Here is a 19,995-nt window from a genome sequence, read left to right on the forward strand (position 1 = left end):
GTTCAGACATAATTTATTTCAAAATAGCTGGCAGAAAGTACCAAATAATTGAAACGGGTATGATTATGTAGTGTTACTTTGGCAAATAAAATTTGCCCAGTTTTAAAAATTCTGCACACAATATTTTAATTTTTTGGTGGAGAATGCCCTCGGGAGTCATTCGCAGGTCAGGATTACCACCAAGCCACTGTTGGAAGTTGTACACCCCCATCACAGGAGGGGCACCGTCTAGAAAGACAACTGGGTAGATAAGTTTGGTGTTGGGTTTTTTCTTCCTGGCATAGTTATATGGGCCACACAAAACGTTCATTTCTTTCACAGGTGTTCTCCTAAAAGGCCCCACCATGTACACTGCCCCCATCAGAATATAGGACTTGTTTACCCAGGCAATGCTATAGCAGAATAATTATTCCACTACAGTTATGGCAGTCAATTTTCCCAAGTAGACAAGCTCTATTAGGTATAAAATCCTAGAGGAGATAAGCGATGAAAGTGGAAAAAGCATCTAACCAAAGCCAGGGAAGGAGACATTTAAAAGAAAGCATAACACTTTACAGCGGTTGGAACTAAGTAAGCAGGACAGACCATCTCCAGCAGTAAAAACTAACAGTACCTTCATCTCACAGCTTTGGAGTCTGGGACCTGAGCTACAGCAGCAATATTTTGATCAGCAAAGCCAGATAATGGTATTAGTGATTCTATACCGAACAGAGCCATTTGCTGTGATATTCTGGTAGGAGACTGGAAGTTGTCTGGTACGGGCATGCGGAGAGAGGGGAGAAGTTTAGGATACCGCATACTGCGGCGCAGTGTGGAAAGATCTCTGTAAATACAGGGAGCATTAAACACTTTTCCTAATTTTAGATTTTAATAAGTTACCCAATATTAAACACAAATTTTCTTAGTAAAATGGGTCCTGAGCCATAAAGTTTAGGGCCAGATCAACAGTTCAGGATCCTTATTAGAGAGAGTGTTTTGGATTTGGGCCTGGGCCCCTTTTCAATTGTTTAGTAACAAAACAACAACCTTCTCCAATTGTTTAATTGGTTCCATCTATCAAGCAAATTATTTATAGAACATTATTTCTGGGGCATCTTTTGTGATCTCAGCCAAACAATTGAATATAGACGGAGATATTTTTGATTCCTAGAAGATAGATTCAGAATACAGGTGACTTTACCCCACCACTGCAATATACGAATGGCAGAGACACCGGAAGCGAAAGCGTTCCACATAAGCACGGGGTTTGGACTCATGTGTTCGCGTCTAACTCTTAAAAAGAGAGAGATACAGCCAGCGCAACTTGAACGGAAAACCTGATGGATTCGACTAATGACTGTAGAACATACAGTCTCAACTTAAAGCTTCCAACACGACTTCCTGAATCGTTTTAACTGCCAGTCCCCCCGTGATAAATAAGCCATCTCACACGCACACACTCCCCTGCCCCAATCAAAAAGCACGACAGTGTGCACACAGAGGACTGCACAGTGAAGTTTAGAACAAAGAGGCTATAACCACAGACAGCAGTGCCACCTCACCCTCCTCTCCCATATCCAACACCTTGCCTAGGAACAGTGTCCACTCTTCCCTGCTGTCCCTTTGGATACTGATGCAGCAATCTGGTAGAGTTACTACAGCCCGGAGCTGTCTCATCTCCCTCTGGGACCCTTTTTGTGTCTGCTATGGAGCAGCTGCAGGGATACCAAGCCAAATGCTGCATGTGCCGCTGGGGAGAAGGGCCAGCCTGGAGTCTCCTCTAATCTGTCCTTGAGGGATATACCTAGCCCCCAGCATATGGGACGTGCAGAACGGATAAGCTGGTCAATTTTAGAAGTTCTGCAAAAGTGACAAATCAGGATATTCCTTCAAAAATTTAGGACAGGCAGCCCTAAGGCAGGTGGCGAGAAGAACAGTGCACGGAGGCGAAGGAGAGAGCATATGGTGTAACTATGCAGAGCTAGCCAGATTCAACCCTGGGGTAGCTTCATTAAAGTCAGTGAAGTTACACAAGGATTGAACTTGGCCTCGTTGCCATCTGCACCGATTTCTTCCTCAAACAAACACTCAGTTTCTTTCCTTTCCTCCTTTATGCTTTTTGCAGCATTTTCCAATAAAGTCTTTACAGGAATGAAAAAAAAAGTTAAATATTGCCCTTTGCCAAGATTAGCTTGTTAGTTTTGGGACTTTATTTTTATCTGCTGGTTTCTAAGACAGAGCCAAGAAAAATTAGAGGCGGGGGTGGGGGGTGAAGGGGGAAAAGGGCTAGATTTGCCTTCCCCCCCACCCCTTCTTGGAAAGTTGGCTCACACTTTATGGAGTCCAAATGACTAGGTTACAGGTAGAAAAAGTTAAGAAAACTTTCCTTAAGTATTTTGCACACAGATGTGCTAAACCACTTGGACGTCATTCAAGCAGCTGCCAGACAGGGTCTCCCACCAGCTTAAAATCACCTAAGTACTTAGGCATTTGCCCTAATTCTGTTTGCTGCAGCAATGTGTTCATATTGGATTCCTTAGAGCAGTGTTTTCTGAAGTGGGGGAGTGGGGGAAAATGGAAGATCTATAGTTAAAAGCCATCTTAGAAAAGCAGCTGGCAGGGTATAAGGGAAGGAAGGGTTACAATTAGTTTCTTGCTCCTGAATGGAGGTGGGAAATGTTGCTTTCAAGTATAAGGTCTGATTGGGGGTAGGGGGGCTGGTGTCAGACACACACAACTCCCAGTGACTCCACAGGAGCAAAGAGTGCTCAGCACCTCTCAGGATGTGGCTCATAGTCGGCATCCAACTAAAAAGAAATGTTTTGTTTCCAGAGTTAAATCTGGATCCGGTGTCCCAAAAGGAATGGAATACATTTCATGGTGGAGAGTGCTCTAGAATTTCAATGCAAGGGTCTTGACTACAAAGAGCAGAGGGTTAGAAAGCATCAGGGATGTAAGAGATGCATGTGCTTCCTCTGCCCATGCACCATGTAATGTATTGCAGAGTGAGTGCCGTACCAGGCAATGCAGTGAATCACTCACATCTGCTCCCTAGTAGACCCAAGTTCATAAAACCACACCCACCTCCTTCCCTTTTCGGTCAGCCCAGAAGACCTGGCATCTAGTTTACTGCTTTGAAGGTAGCTACATAGAACGTTCGGTAGGGTTTTATCCAGTCTAGTTTTAAACTATACCAACCTAAGGGGTTTCCCCCACCTCTTTCATCTCATTCTCACTGGGTACACCTACATGGAGAGAAGACTGCTGCAGCTGGCCTGGGTCAGCTGACTCAGGCTCGTGGTGCTAAAACTTGCTGTCTAGACGGTACAGGCGTGGGTTGGAGCCTGAGCTCTGGGACCCTCTACAAACTCAAGCCAGCTGACCCAGGCCAACCACAGGTTTATTCCTGGGTAGACATGTCCGTGGAGTCTTGTTTTCTCACTCCCATTTTCCCCATGTAGCTCTTCTAAAAGTTTACTCTTAATTTCATTCTGTTGTTCCTAGTTAGACACCTTCCATCAGCATACATGTACTAGGGGCAGGGGTGCAAGGTGGTGGGTACAAGTGGCTACATGTAATTTACCCAGATTAGTCAATCCCTGGGTGAGCATAGGAGTTAATTTGCCTCAATTTGGGATTCTATGGGGGCCAAAAGCAAGTGCAGTCCACACTGAAGTCAGTGGCAGCTTAACTGAAGGTGAATTTGGCTCTAGGAGCAATGGCAAAAATCAAAACAGATACAGGAGGGCCTTCCAATCCATTAATTGCGTTTCCTGTAACAGCCTCCTCCCCTCTCCACCCCAGTTACGCTGCATACGTTTCCCACACACTGAATGCAAGTGATACTACTTTGTCACTTGCACCCAACATGCACATCACACCATTGTTTATACCAGTGCTGAATCTGGCCTGGAGACCTGCAGGATCTATACTGGTTTTTAGACTGTACTTACCCAAAGGTTGTCTTTTTTTTTGGCACAGTCAGATGCTGAGATGGATACCTTATTTTGTGTGCACATATCAACAAGGGAGATATTGGGGAGGGGGGGAGGGAGGGGGGAGAAAAAAAGGTTGCAATGACTGGGTTTGTTTTCTATTAAGTGCTGACAAAGATAAATTGGTCTCAAGAATCCCATTTTTTCCCCCCCCCCGGTAAAGACCCCTGCCTTCGGATATGCACGTGGTTTTCAACACAAGCCACGTGAGAGCATCTGTGGGTAGAATTTGGCCTCTACTAGTTTGCAGATTTTCATCTCTCTAGAAAACCCACCTCAGTTGGCCTGGTACCCGCAGACAGACAAACACACACAAAAAACACGTCTTCCTGCTCAGTGAGATAAGTAAAGGAGATGCTTTCATTTTTAGGCCACCACATTATCTTCCTTCAAGCCCCTCCTTGAAGTCTAGCTAGGCTGTGATGCCTCCAGAAGACTGCCATGTGATCATGGCTAGGCAGGGGGTGAGCAGCAACTCCAACTACGGATTGTAGCTAGATGAAGCTAAACTACGCACAGAATTAGTCCATAGGACCAAATCCTATTACTATTAATTCACTTCCCCCCCGCCACGCCCCGCATTTGCCTTGTGCACCTGTTCTCTCTGGTCTTTGAGAATGTAGGCTGTTTGAGATAGGAATGGTATTTACTACATTTGTAAAGTAAATAGCATAGTGAATGCATTACTTGGTTGAGGCCTCCAGGTACTACCTAGAACATGAATAGATTAGTCCAGGCCTGCACAACAATATGTGGCCCGGGGGCCGCATGCGGCCCGCGTGGGCTCACTGTGCGGCCCGCGGGGGTTGAGTAGGTGGGCTCACTGTGCTGCCCGCGGGGGGGGGGTGAGTAGGCAAGCGGCGGGTGAGGGAGGGGGGCTGAGTAGGCGAGCGGGCGGGCAGTGGCGGGGAGTGAGTAGGCGAGCCGGGGGGTGGGGGGCTCAGGAGGCGAGCGGGGGGGCAGTGGCAGGGGGGCAGGTGAGCCGATGGCAGGGGGCGAGTGGGCGGGCAGTGGTAGGGGGTAAGTAGGCGAGCCGGTAGGGGTGGGGGTGGGGCTGAGGAGGCGAGCGGGCAGTGGCGGGGGGGCAGGTGAGCCGGCGAGCCAGAGGGGTCGGGGGCTGAGCAGGTGAGCGGCGAATCAGTGGCTGACCTGTTCTACTGATCTAGTCTGGCTCCCATCCCCTCTCCCAGTGCCGGCTCCAGGCACCAGCAAAACAAGCAGGTGCTTGGGGCGGCACATCTCTAGGGATGGCATTCTGGAGCTGGCCATCATAGGCGCTGACTCTGGGGCATGGGGAAAAAGTGCCCCCACCGCCCCAGCTCGCCTCCGCTCCGCCTGCTCCCCTAAGTGCGCCGCCGCCGCTCTGCTTCTCCCCCCTCCCTTCATCCCAGGCTTGCCTGTTTCGCGCAGCAAGGCTGGGAGGGAGGAGAAGCCGAGCAGCAGGGCGCTCGGGGGAGGCGGCGGAGGTGAGCTGGAGCGGGGAGCGGTTCCTCTATCCCCCCATTACTTCCTGCGCACCCCCACCCTAGCTCACCTCCGCTCCGCCTGCTCCCCTGATTGCGCCACTTCTCCGCCCTCCCTCCCAGGCTTGCCGCATGCGAAACCGCTATTTTGCGCAGCAAGGCTGGGAGGGAGGGAGGGAGGGAGGGAGGAGAAGCCGAGCGGCGGGCACTCAGGGGAGGCGACGGTGGTGGAGCTGGAGCAGGGAGCGGTTCCTCTATCCCCCCGTTACTTCCTGCGCCCCCCCACCCTAGCTCACCTCCGCTCCGCCTGCTCCCCTGAACACGCCGCTGCTCTGCTTCTCCGCCCTCCCTCGCCTGAGAGGGAGGGGGAAGAAGCGGAGCGGAAGCACACCCGGGGGATCAGGCGGAGCGGAGGTGAGCTAGGGCGGGAGGTCGTGGGGGGCCCGCAGGAAGCAATGGGGGGAATGCAGCACGCCAGGGGAGGAGGCGGGGCTGGGGATTTGGGGAAGGGGTTCGGAAGAGGTGGAGTTGGAGCGGGGCTGGGGGTAGGGGGGCACAAAAAAAAGGGGGGGCGGCCAAAATTTTTTTTGCTTGGGGCAGCAAAAAACTCTAGAGCCGGTCCTGCCCTCTCCAAGGGTTGCAGCTGTCTGGAGGCGCCTGCCTTCCACGCCTTCCTCATTCACACTTCATTCATTCAACAGGGCAATTGATTACAAAGTGGGGGGGAAGATCTTATTCTACTTCTAGCAAAAAGACATTTTTCTTTTACCTTAATTATACTACCTTAGGGGCCCGCTATAACATATTACCGAGGTTCAATACTGCTGTTTCGGTGGGGCGGCGCTGGGGAAGGAAGGTTTGTTTCCACGGGGCAGGTGGTGCTAGGGTGTGGGGGGGTGTTTCGGCGGCACTGGGGGGGTTGTTTCCATGGGGCGGGCGGCGCTGGGGGAGGTGTTGTGTTTCAGGGGGGCTGGGTGGTGCTGGGGGGGGTTGGCGGCGCTCGGGGGGGTTTTGGCCCTCAGCTGTTTTCTTTGGAATAATATGGCCCTCGCCGCTTTACGAGTTGTGCAGGCCTGGATTAGTCTATAGTAGCAAAGGAAAGAATATTAAAATGGGTTAGTGTCCAATGCTTGGCTAAAAGCTGAGTACTCCTGGAGGATGGCAGAGTGAAGAGATGCACATGACCAGGAGAGGAAGTATGGCAGGGATGCAACAATCTGACCAAATACCACTTAGGCAACCTAAGTCCAACTTGCATGAAGTGGAGCCGTTGTCAAGACTCTGCATTGACCAGGATGGGGCTTGCATCTGAGCAAGATGGAGTGCCATGATAGTCCGGGACCTATGATCTTTGTGCACTACAATGCCATGGGCTCAGGGGGCCATACCTGTCATGCTCTACAAACTTGTAGCGCTCCCCAAATAGCCACCTTGTTCAGAAGACACTCAGGGGGGAGAGAGAAGGGGGGTTTAAAAGTCAGAGGAGAAGCACAGAAATACGGATATCGTGAACGGATCTGTACAACAGGTGGTTCTGCACAGTTACCCCTTTAAGGCCATTTGCCAAGTTCATCTGTTTTTTGTTTTTGGGGGTTTTTTTGGGGGGGGGAGGGGAAGAATACTTTAGTGTTCTTAGTGAGGGGATAAAATGCAATGCCAACTGCTTAACCCTTGTGAGCAACTCTACAAGAAACAGGTTAGTAAATAGATTTTGGTTTCAAGCTTCCAAGAGGCTTCTATTAAGGAATGTTTGAATGACTGGACATGAGGGAAATCCTTAATCCAGTTCACAAGCCAAAATGTTTTTCTTTTCCCTGCAGTGATGTACCAATCTCCAGTAATGCACATATTTCACAGTTTCCATCCTCAGTCGTCACTTTGGAGGCCACCTGTTTGTTATCCAACAGACCATGCTCACAGAGCCCACTGTCATAGCATCCAGTTGGCTACCAGTCAGAGGGGCTTCGAAGTGTAAGTTTCCCTTTCAACTAAGTTTGTTAAATCAAGTAGGTCAACCTCGTCGGGGGTGGGGTGGGGAGGAGACAACTCCACTCCTGCAATAACTCCCCCAGGTCTTAAGGGGGGGAGGAGGAAGGGGAAGAGTCCTTTCTGAGCATGGCTAGGGCAAACACCAAACAATTAAGCTTTTATACAGAGGAGTAAGTGGCAAAATCCCTAACATAATTTTGGCAGATTAGAAGGGTGTGTGTGTGTGTGTGTGTGTGTGTGTGTGTGTGTGTGTGTGTGTGTGTGTGTGTGTGTGTGAGAATCAAACTAGATCAATGAATGCAAGATTTACATGAGAAGTGCTGCAGAGAACCTCTCCAGGAAAAAAGTTCTCATCTGTGGAATAAAGCCTCTTATAAAATTACTTTTACTGACCTCAGTGAGACAAACTTCTAGCTGCTCCACAGACACATGGTATGAAACCCTAGATTGGAGGAATAAAATGTATTGTTTTTGGCCAAGGCTTGGAGTTTTTTAAACTAGTTGATGGAAGAAGACCAACCGTTTTGTGAAGAATTATTTAATTCATTATAAATATTAAAGGAGCAGAGGTTTTGTGGGGAGAGAATTCATATTTAAGAATGTAAAACATTCTAATGCAAGGACCCGTTATGAACAATGAAAACCATCAGTGTTAGCATTATTTTAATAGAGTCATACCCATTGTGCTGAAGTCCATCCATGCAGGGTCGAGACCTGCTCCATTTGCCCCTTAAGATAATACATGCTAGAATGAATCAGTCTTTGCCGTGTCTTCTCTAGCATTCCCCTGTGATTCTTGCCCTTTTCCTTTTGTTTGTGAAGGCAAAAAGAGCATTGCTTCTGGGAATCTACACCAATGCAAGCATTTGCCTGGTCTATGGAAACTAACGACTGGTAGAGGATTGCATTAGATGCTTAGACCTTCTCTCACTAATGAGAAACTCTGCTTTTCATTTTAGACATATAAGGCACTTCCTCCCAGCCTTTGGCCTTATGAGAAAGTGCAAAGTGTCCTCCTCACTTGAGAATTATGCAGCAAAGAGGAGTTTGAGAGATGCCATATTCTTCTGTATTAGAAAATACCTACATTAACACATCTTTCACTTGCTGCAGAGGAGTAGGAGAGCATTTCCATATAGAACACACTTCACAATGGAAGGAGGCCTGCTTTGAGCTCCATCCACCTGTACTGTCCTTTTCTCCTGAACATCTGTCTAACCACATTCCCAGGTATAGCTTCTAACTCTGCTTCTGGAAGCCCATTCCCCAGGTTAGTTATCTGCTACATGAAGACATTTCTCATGAACTCCGTTACCGTGTGGTCTAGCTGTTTGACCAGGGGAGCGAGTAACAGTTAACCCCCACAAATTCCCAAGCCAAGACGAACAGGCACTTTGTGGTGTTTTTCATCCATTTGCACAGCTGTCTCCCACGAACATTATGGTTTCAAAGTGTGATGCCACCCAACCACCCAGTGGATTTCCCCCAGAGTTGGGGACATTGGATTCAGATATAAACATTCCCAGAGTTGAGATTCAGGTCTAGTACAGTTTCACAGGGCATTCCTGTGAAGTCTACTGTGCTCTTGGTCTTGCAGCGTGTAGTGCACAATAGCCATTTCACAGCACCAATACAATTGGAATGGTGCAGCTTAAGGGGGGGGGGGGAAGAAGGGGAAGAGACAATTTCTGAGTGCACCCGACCCCCAATGTACTTTGTCGACTTCACCTCTTCCTTCCCCAGTGCTAGTCACATGAGTGCACTAGAGTCAGACTCCCATCCCCTGGCAGTGACAATATCACCTTTAAGGGTTAGAGCCCATAATGAGCCACATTTTCTTTTTGAGGTCTATATATTTGAGAAGTTGATATACAGGTAGGTTGTAAAGCCTAGGAACTTAGAAGGTTAGACCATAGTAAGATGGCCTCCCTCCACTTCACACACAAAAAGCCCGAAAATACATTGTCTGAACTAAGCACTGATTTTAAAATGGTATTTTCTTGCAGTGGCATGCTGAATACTAACAAAGAGTTAACCAAAAATACACACACACACACGTACCTGTAACATCCTTCCTTGGCGTCTCAGAGAAACTGGACATCCAAACTTTAAAGTCCAAGAAGAGGGCAGCAGTAAAATAAAAAGAGTAATTAGAAAAACAAGCAAGCAGTTTCATAGCTCTGCAGAAGAAGAAGAAGAGTTAAAATAGCTTTGAAAAAGAAAGGTTAAAAACAGTCTGAGAAGAGAAGCTGATGGTGATTAAGCTATTATCAGAGTCACAGCAATTCATAGGTTTAGGCGAATTACTGAAATTTAGAAAGTTTCACATCTGACCAGTATGAACACATGACTAGATCCACACAAGTCAAAAAAGATTCACATGCAAACTTTCCCGTTCATTCCAAATATTGAGATCCAGGCATAATGACACTGTGGGAAACCCCAGTTGAGTTACATGGAGTGTAAGTCAGGGAACGTCTTGACCCATTAGGTCTCAGTCCTCCTGCAAAAGAAAGGTAACTCATGCTCCATGGAAAGAGTTTAAACAGCCTAAAGAAAGATGCATTTCAAGCAGGCATTGAACAAAAGCATCAAGCATTAGTGAGTGAATTTACAGTAAAAGCGCAGTAAATAGGCAAAAAGATTGTCTGGCAACAAGGTCAGATTTATGCCCTATTCAGAGGGAAGAAATATTGGGTTTTAGGATGCTGGAAGCAGTCAGTCTTTTTCAAATATGCCTTTTTGGGTTGAGGACATTGGAAGTTTATTTTTAAAATCAGCAGATCTACTCCTTGACCAGACATTTGTTTAAGCCAGTTTGAGTGTAGACACTGACAGCCAGAACTAGCATCTCAGACAGAAACACTGCCCCCATTGGAGGTAGGCAGGAAGAGCAGATAGCTTTGAGAAAAATTTCTTGATATAATGAACCAAATTCATACATGATTTCTTAAAATAAGATCTTGCGAGCGACTTAACATGACTTATAATAGTTCCAGAACGCCACACAAAGTAATATGTGGAATTCCTTGTGTTATATTCTGGCACACGATGTAATGCTAAGAACGGTTTTGCTGCTATGAGACTGATGGAGCCAAGACACCACTTGAAGGAGACAAAAGCCAATACACATTAGGGGATTTATTTGCGACTGGTTGTTATTTGGAGTCACAGGATAATAATATTCTTTGAACAGGCCTTTGGTCCCTAGTCTGTGCTGGCAATTCACCAGTTACACAATGCAAAGCGGAAGAAGTCCCTTTCAGTGGGTTCTCCAACTGAAAATATAAAGTCAAAAACATCGCCTAATTAATACATTGCTTTTCCATAGCACTAAGGATCTCTAAAGCTCAGAATGCCCACTGAGGTAGGTAGATTAGCCTCACGGTGTGGAGAGACACTAGAGCATAGAGCGGTTTATGGAAATTACTAGGATCAACAGGTTTTCAGCAGAGGCCCACTGACTCTGGAACTCACTTTCCCATTTGACCCAACAGAACAAGAGCCTACCCTTCACAGCAGCTTGTGATGCCTTTAGAGACCACAAGACTCCACTAGACTGGAGGGAGATTCTGGATTTGCCATGGATTCTTTGAGTGGCTGTGACAAGCCATGTTGCGGCTCAGTGCCTCAGTTTCCCCCATTTATAAAATGGAAGTAACAATACTTCCCAACTCAAAGTGCTTTAAGATCTACAAATGAGAGGTGCTATTGAGTGTAACAACTAAATACCAGCAGCATATTCAAGCTTTTGCCTGTGGATGGTGATGTGTGGGTGTGAGAGAGAGATGGAGAGTCTTAATTACTAGTTTGTGCATATACATCCAGTGACGTTAAGATGCCTAGATACATAAAAACTTATTACCATATGCAGATTACTCTGGATAGACAGACACAGGTGACAGAATTCTAAGTAAAGCAACAAAATTATTTCATCCAAAAGAGAGGCAGGGGAGGGCAGAAGAGAAGGGGAATTTCAAACAAAGTTTGCACTGAGCCAAGCCGACACTGGAAACTAAAACAGCTGAAGATGAAAAATATTTGGAATAAGGAAACGTCTATCATGGCCTTACAGTTATACTGGAGCTACGTGCTCCAGCAGAGTGAACTTAATGGGAGCCACTTGGTGGCTCTTATACATGAGCCCCACCAGTTCAGAAGTCACTGTTGGTACTTAACCCAGCTTTTCATGCAGTTGGGGAGCACCTGGTGCTTATTTGATGTAGGATCTTTTTAGACTAAAGCAACTTTTCCCTCTTGGCTCCAGCAGCTGATCCAAGACTGAAGACAAGAGAGAATTTAAAGGAGTAGTTGGGTTTCTTGGATTCCCACGCATAAAAAAAGTTTAAAAAAAGGATGAGCTCTGTCATGCAAGAGAAGCACTGGATAGCAGTTAGAAATAAATGAGAGCACTGCTGAAGAAGACAACTAGCATATTTCAGCTGCTCCGGCACAACACATCTGCTTAACATTAAACTGCCTTCTTGGGGATTTTTTTTTTTTTTTTTAATTCCAAGACGCTGAAGGCTCTAATTGCTCCCAGCTTCTAAACCTCCCCCAACAAATAACAAAAATACCCAAGACCGCAGTGATGCATGCAGCCTCACAAGGAGAGTGTTTGGGGGGAGGAGGGCAGAGGCTGGAGAGTTCTGCAACTGTGCCAGCAAAACAAAAGTCATAACGAACAGCCCAGGGTTTCCCCTTTAGGGCAGAGTTTTACTGGAATTCTGCACCGGGCTTGGTGTCAATTTCAAATGAGACTGGTAATGGTAAATGAACAACCCCCTAACTTTCTTCCCTCTGCTTCCCCTCTGTTACGTTGCTGAAAGGCCAGTTAGGCACCAATGACTTAGAGAACCATCATTTGGAAGCGAAGTTAAAGTTGCCTGCTAATGCAATCCACTCCTAATATATTTGGGGCCTGATCCTGTTCCCATCCAATTCCTTGGGATTTTTACTGCAATTTCAAATGGGGTCAGGCCTTTAAAAAATAAAAAAATTATGGAGTTGGTTTCCTCAAGAACAAAGCAATGGAGCGGAGTGGCTTGTGAGTAGCATTAGGAAAGGCTCCCCTTCAGTTCAGGGATGAATTTCACAGAACCAGCAGTGAAACAGGAGAGGCACGTCTCTGCTGGAAACAGCTACTGACCTCCAGTCCGATTCAGATCGCTGCCTTGGTCTACAGGCAGGTCAGCGCTGCCTTCTCAGGTGGAGACTAAAGGAGTGGGGGGAGGAGAGAGAAGATACTTTATAAGATTTAATTAAACTAGTTGCCATGGCAGATTGAAAGACAGAAGCAGATTTTATTGCAAGTTCACCAAGAAGCCTTCTTGATGCCTTTAAGACAGGCTTTTCTGGTGTTCCTCCTACTAGTGGTGGTGATGGAGAAGTGGGCTGTGACTCCTGGGTTGTGACACTAAGTTTACAATACACCTCTACCTTGATATAATGCTGTCCTCGGGAGACAAAAAAATCTTACCGCATTATAGGTGAAACCGCGTTGTATCGAACTTGATTTGATCTGCCAGAGCGCACAGCCCCGCCGCCCTGGAGCGCTGCTTCACCGCGTTCTCCAAATTTGTGTTATATCGGGTGGGGTTATATCGAGGTAGAGGTGTATACAGCCCCACCTTTCTCATTTCAATAGAACTAGTCTGTTAGCTCTGTCTTGCCAGGTGTAGTCAAAGAAATTAATGCTACATTCACATGGCTTTTTGCAAAAGCCAGATAATATCTGAAGCATTAGAGAGGGGCCTAATTGCAGGGCTTAGAGACAGACCTGATCTTTCCCATCATTGCTTGTTCCCGTTTGTATTGCAGTAGCATCTAGGAGCCCTAGTTGTGGACCAGGGACATGTTGCACTAGCAACTAGGCCCTGTCCAGATAGATTTAAAAAGAGAGACAAGCCATCCCCCAAAGACCTTACAACCTAATCTGGAGACTTCTACCTTGTTTGGCACACAGTGGAAGGCAACAGATTTTGATTGCTCTGGAGGAAACATAAGGCCACCCATTAGTAGACCCAGAGCTCCTGTAGGGAGTCTCCCATCTCATTCATGACCTTTCAGCTGAACTACAAAGAATGCCAATTCAAAGGAAGATGGTGGAACGTCTGCTCTCCCTTTCCCGGAACAAAGCTGAGGTTGAGAGCATCTCACACGGCAAAGTCTCTTTGAAGCAGCACCTAAAATCTCCAAAGAGGAGCCCCAACCAATCATCTGTTGCTGGATGGATAGCAGCCATGTCAGACGACCATTGGCAGGGATAAAAGGTGAGGAAGACAGGAGTAATCTCAGGGTGCATTTTGAGAGTCAATCCACTGAAGTACTAAACAGAAAGCAACAGGTGGAATAAGGAAACTCATTTGCACTCCTTTTCCTGCTCATCATTAGCTGTTCCAGGGTTTCTTTGTTGTTGCTGCTGCTGACAGCACGAACAGCAGTGCTCAATGTGCAGCATACCATCACTATAATTTTCCTGTACTGCATTTCAACAAGAGTCCGATTGCCAGAGATCTTCACATTAAAGGGGCTATTGTCCTTTTGACACTGGAGCTGAAAAGGTAAATCCCCTACATGTCACTGGAGGTTAAAGACCTCTGCACATGCAAAATTAATAGACTAGAAGTGCCCATCATGAAGCCCTGCCCCCAAAAAACAACACCAGCAGGGAATATTAGGGCCAACTTGCCATTGGCAAGTTGCACACCCAAAGCCAGGCAGGGGAAGAATGAGCAGGAGTATCCCCCGTTGAGTAAGTACGTACAAGCACATTTAAGGGCAAGTGCTGGCATTTGAAAATGGAGAAGGGGCAAGCTCTCCACCAGTTCCTAGCAAATGGTGTGTTCTAAGGGGGCCTAAACCTGCTCCCATTGAAATCAGGGATGAGAAATTACTGGACTTCAGGTCAATAATAGATGATCAGACCATGGGGCAATAGCATCCCAGTTGCAAGTACATCCATTCATTCCAATACCATGTACATTCCCAGCATCCCTCCTACACACACCCCCATCATTGTTAGTTTGTGGAAATATGTTGATAAACCAAAAAATGGCTCAAAAACCGCCCTGCACAATAAGGTTGTACACAGGCCATTAATGTTATGTACCACTTGAGCCAGGGAAGCTTCATTGGTGGTCTAGCAGCTGGCAAGGATCCTTAATAGGCCTGCAACTGATCCAAACCTGGCCACTCCTTCGGCTTGGTCACCTCTTTTTACAATAGAGAAGTGTGTTATCAGATACCACTAGAGGAACAAAAGAAGTCAGCAAAAACTGACCAAAGCTATTAAGATGGACTAATTTTCAGGAAACTATTACATTAGACACTCACAGCAGGGAGAAGAGAAAAATCAAGGTCAGGAGAGAACTGTTAAAAATCTGAACTTTGTAGCTCAGGCCCATTTCTACTCAAGTTGGGCTTGGTATACCCACTTTCAGTTATAAAGTCTAACCTCAATAGAGCAGCTCATGGCCAGCTTCACCCTGGTGTCCATATTTTCAGCAATTATTATTGTTTGTCTCAAAGCTGATCACAAAATGTTATAGAAGCCCTGTTACATGGGCACTAAGGTGGACTCTCTTGCAGGGACTGAAACCCAGGTCTACATAATGTCAAGACAGGGGGATTAAGGACAAGCAACAACAACAACAAAAGATTTAATCTGATTTTGAATCTACTTGAACACTATGGGTTTGGGAGTTTTACTCTTAGTCAAGTGTCATTAGGGTTGTACTCTACTTGAGAGATGGGGAAAAACAAAACAAACAAAAAAAGCAGGAGAAAAGCTAGGAATGTAGGGGTTTAAAAACCAAAAAACACACCATGTTGACCAAACTAATTACATCATTTATATCACATTAACCAATGAGATCTCATTTTTTTGAGCAGAGACCTACACCAGACAAGTTTTCTACCATCTTTGTTCAGTGTTTGCAGTGTCCTGGTCCCCAGCTGGAGCTCCTGCTACTACAGCACAAATAAATGTGTCTTTTCTTTTTTAAATACACCATCTTCCATTAGGGTGACAAATGAATTTTCCTTGCCATGTGGTAGAGCCAATGCATTGCATTTAGTCCCTTCTGCTGCACCTACAATGGCAACGCAAGTGTTTAAAAGCCATCCTTAGTGTATGTTTTTAGAGAGCTTCTTTAAAATGGGGCATTCAACTTCCAGCAGGTGTGAGAGACTAAAGGCAGATCTACACAGCACACGCAAACTCAGCCAGAGCCAATACCTAAAAAAGCGGCATGGCCAGGCTGTTGCCCCTGCTACTACCCCCAGGCTGCTATTTTTAGGTTCCAGCTTGAATGGGCGGGTGCATGTACGTCTATCCAAGCTGGAATGACACTTCCCGGCTGCTGTGTAGACATAGCCATATGCTTTTGTTTTGTAGGGTTTCAGAATTCTCTTGCGTCCTGTTTTAATGAAACAAGAGAGTCTAGTATCCAAATATAAATAAAATTTAAAAAAGGGATGTGGGGGGAATACAGTGCTTTAAAGCACATATGGCCCCCTCCCAAAAAAAAAACAAAAAAGGGACAGGATCCAATACCCCCCTCCCCCAAAAAACCCCAACCACATTTAAATAAAGGAAAGGCCTACTGATGGCTATTCTAGCCTTCCAGCTGTAATCTTCTGAAGAACAGAACCCCGTAGTCCTATGCCAATACTCAGACTCTGAACACTAACAAACTACTGATACACCATATCACTAATCAATTACTCACATTTTGAATTGAGACAATCTTGCTGACGTTTCAGCAGGCAAACCTTGGTCAAAGGAGTATTTTACATTACTCGTTACAGGATGCTTCATTTTGATCTTATTTACTGAGTTTAGCCTCATCTCAAATAGCCTGTGCTGGGATCATTTGTTACTCTGGTCTGCAAGTGTCTTTTGTTCTTAAAATACAATATAGATTTTGTTGCAAGAAGCGAGACCAGAACTCCCAACAAATAGGATTATTTGTATTGTCCAGCCAAGAGCGCATCTGTCCTCCTCAAACAGTAGCCTGCTATCCTGTAAAACACTGGTTCAACCCCACCCCCACATCTGATTGCAGACCAGTTTCAAATAACTTCCACTTGCCACGTAAACTGAACTGCCTAGCGTATATTAGACCCACACACAAACCACTTGGAAAATATTCACATCTGGCTTTCACATGACCAAAGCGTGCCTCGGAAATTCATCTGTGTAGCAAACTCTTACAAGGGAGAAACTCGCAACCAAAAAAATCCCTACCAGAGAGTCTAAACGAAGACAGAGCAAGAGCAGATCATGTGCTCTACATACTGTAGAAAAGGAAGCACAGCCCTAGTTTAACATCTGTATTTTAGTGACCATGTTCAGTTACTGTCTTTACTGAGAAACCAAGCTGCACATTAAAGGAAATTAAGACCTAAACATTTGCTTTTACGCTTGATTTGCATTATGCACTTTGTGTGTAATCCTAAAGAAAGCATCCTAATCCAATTTGAGAAAATGGAAAATCGGCAGGATTATTTTGTTTTTGTCTGATCACCTTAAATCACAAGTAGCTGTCTGACAACAGTGAGTATGGGGGCTCCACTTGCCATATGGTTGATGTATTATGCTAGTGTGGGTTCATATTCAAGGGCATTGATAATGTTGCCATTTTAGGGTCCAAGTGGTGACACCGATTTTTAAAAAGAGAATCTGGATAACTTTATGGCCATCAGTAACATTTACAGCTATGCAAGCTAAGCGGAAATATTAATCTGGGCAAATGCCCATTACTTGCCATGGATGAGAAGGCAATGCCAGCTCTCCAGCTTTGCACAACAGAGCAGGTGTATTTGGAGAGGTTTTTAGGTCTCCCTCTGGAGAGCTAGATATTGAAAACTGCAGAAAGATGGAGTACAAGGGCCAATGTTCTGATCGGGGGCAGTAACCCTTGCATTATGAAAAGGTGCAAACACTAAGGGTGTCTACACTGCAAAGACGGTGACCCATGGAAGTGAGTCTCAGAACCCAGTTCAATTGACTTGGGCTCCTGCTACAGGGCTAAAAATAGCAGTGTAGATGTTTGGGCCTGAGCTTTGGCTCTGAAACCCAGTATGGGAGGAGGTGGGTCTCAGAGCCCAGGCTCCAGGCTAAGCCCAAACATCTACCCGGCTACTTTGAGCCTATAGCGCAAGCCTGTGTCAGTCGACCTGGACACTCACTGGAGCAGGCTTTTTTGGTAGTGTAGACATATCCATAGACAGACAAGCCAACCTTATTTTCCACTGCCCCTAGAATGAACAGCCACACTTTACACTCTCCCAGCTCAGACCCAGCACAGTCTGGATTCAGGCTAGGTCATGGGGTAAGAACAGCTTTAGTGCCACTGATAGGTGAGCTCTTGTTGTCAGTGGATAGAGGACAGACATCCATGCTCCTCCTCCTCCTGGGTCATTCTGCAGCATTTGACACTGATGAGCATGAGACATTGCTGTCTCAACATGAGGCAGGGGCCCAGGGGAATGGACTCAAGAGAGACCATGAAAATGGTCCTTCCTGGAGGGAATATACCCAAAGAGTAGCAATGGGAAGCTACACCTGTGCCACTACACCTCCCTCACCCCCAACTTGTGAAGTTCCACAAGGATCCATTCTCTTTGGTCCTATTCAGCATCTATATAGAGCCATTAGTTGAACTGGTAAGCAGACAAGGACCTCAAATGCCAGCAATAGGCAGATGACACACAGCTTTACCTGTCCTTCACCTTATACACAACCAAGATGAACCCATGTTTGGGGGAGATCAGCTCATGGATGAGCAACAGGTTGAATCTGAGCTAGACAGAGGTGATACTGGTGGGCAAGGAAAGCACTATGAAGAATTTCACAGCCACAGTGCAGTCTCCTTCAGTGGGTGTGTCCTTCCAACAACTAGTCAATCTGTCTAGCGTTTGAGAGCGTGCCTGGATTTCTCATTAGCAATGCTGTCTGCTATCTAACCTGGCAGACAATGACCCAATCTCTGTTGCATATACACCTTTGACACCTCCCATCTGGACTAAAGCAAAGAAAGCTTAATGCTCGCATGTATATCAGCTCTTAGGAAATTCCAGCTAGTACAGAAGGATATAGTACTTCTCAGTAACATGGGCAACTGCAAGCACATCAAACCTGCCCTCGTCTATGGGAAGTCAACGTAGCGAGAAGAGAGTCAAGATCAAGGTTTTAGTCCTTATCCTAAAGGAACTGGGGGCATGTCTACATAGCCCACAGCGGGGAGCGTCCCAGCCCAGGTCAATAGACTCGGAGTCATGGTACTGCACTAAGAACAGCTGCATAGACATTGCATCTCAAGAGACGTGGACTTCAGAACTATTTTTAGTGCAATAGCGCAACCCCAAGTCTGCCAACCCAGGCTGGGAGGCTTACTGCTGCTGGCTGTGCAGATGTACCCTGAGTGGCTTGGGCCCAGGAGACCCGAAGAAAAATCTAAAGCTCCAAGATGGAGTCAGTGGTCGAGAATTCTGCTCTTCTGGTGCTCATCTGTGCAGGAGGCAGGACTTTCCAAGACTGTGGAACAAACTTCCACAGGAAAGAAGAGCCATCATGAGCCTCAGCACTTTCTGCTCCAAATGTTTGGCACACTTCAATACACACAGAACAGTGCAGACAAGAGAGAAAAAAAAAATCTGATCCCACTCTCACAAATTCTCCATGGGGAGAGGATCAGAGAAACAAGAAGTCACGTGACGGACGTTAGTCACATGAACAAGAGCGCTGTGTGGCTCAAAAGCTCATCTCTCCCACCAACAGAAGTTAGTCCAATAAGAGTTATTACCTCACACACCTTGTCTCTCTAATATCCTGGGACTGACATGACTACAACTGTAGTGCGTACAGACATTAGTCACATCTCTCGATGGTCAGCAGGAAGGCACTCAAGATACCATGTAAGAACTTATGTTATAAGAACTTGCTACTGTTGTCTCCACTAGTTTATATAGGATTCCTAAGGGAGCACCATGGACAAGTTGTCATGAAGTTGAAAGTTTCCTTTTGCAACAGATCCATGGAGTTTGAGGCTCTCTGCAACAGTGTCTGTCTCATTGGTATCCAAGCCCCAAGTCTGTGCTCCATGATTCCTTCATCCCACTCAACACCCACCTTTTCACTCCTCATACAGTAGAAGGACTAGCTGCAAAAAAGCTTGGTTGCCTAGAATTGTTCTCTTTACTGTGCACAGTTCAGTCAATGGGGACAGACATTTACCTTGTCTTAGTCCCCAACTCCTCCCATAGTGAAGTGGAAAAACCCATGAAGTAAGGGCCACCCAGGAGAAGACAGTGATCCTGTATATTCAGCAGGCCAGACTGTCAGGAGCAATCTAAAGTGGCATGAAATAAAAGAGATCGTAGCAGTGCCTGTGTTTTCAGTAGCCTCAGGCAGATGGCCAAAACATCTCATTTAACCAAGTAGTTTAAAATCTGGTATATAAGAAGGATCAATTTCCGTGCACCGAATTACTGCAGACAGGACTCTGAATGTGTCAGTTTGCTTAAGTAGATCCACATCTCCACTAAACAGTAACAATGCAAAT

General features: G+C 46.1%; 1 protein-coding gene across 4 annotated transcripts in view; it reads right to left on the reverse strand.

The window, feature by feature from the left end:
- The window catches only part of SH3PXD2A (SH3 and PX domains 2A), a 372,422-nt gene that overhangs the window by 99,324 nt on the left and 253,103 nt on the right, over positions 1–19,995 (reverse strand). For 2 of the 4 annotated variants that reach the window (XM_065407840.1, XM_065407839.1), the window contains exon 7: positions 9,488–9,532. The exons of the other annotated variants lie outside the window; for them this stretch is intronic. In XM_065407840.1, coding sequence (XP_065263912.1) covers positions 9,488–9,532 — 45 coding nt within the window. The remainder of the gene's footprint in view (positions 1–9,487; positions 9,533–19,995) is intronic. 4 annotated transcript variants of the gene reach the window in all.

This window comes from Emys orbicularis, chromosome 7 (assembly GCF_028017835.1).
Source record: "Emys orbicularis isolate rEmyOrb1 chromosome 7, rEmyOrb1.hap1, whole genome shotgun sequence".
In the NCBI taxonomy this organism is placed as follows: Eukaryota; Metazoa; Chordata; order Testudines; family Emydidae; genus Emys; species Emys orbicularis.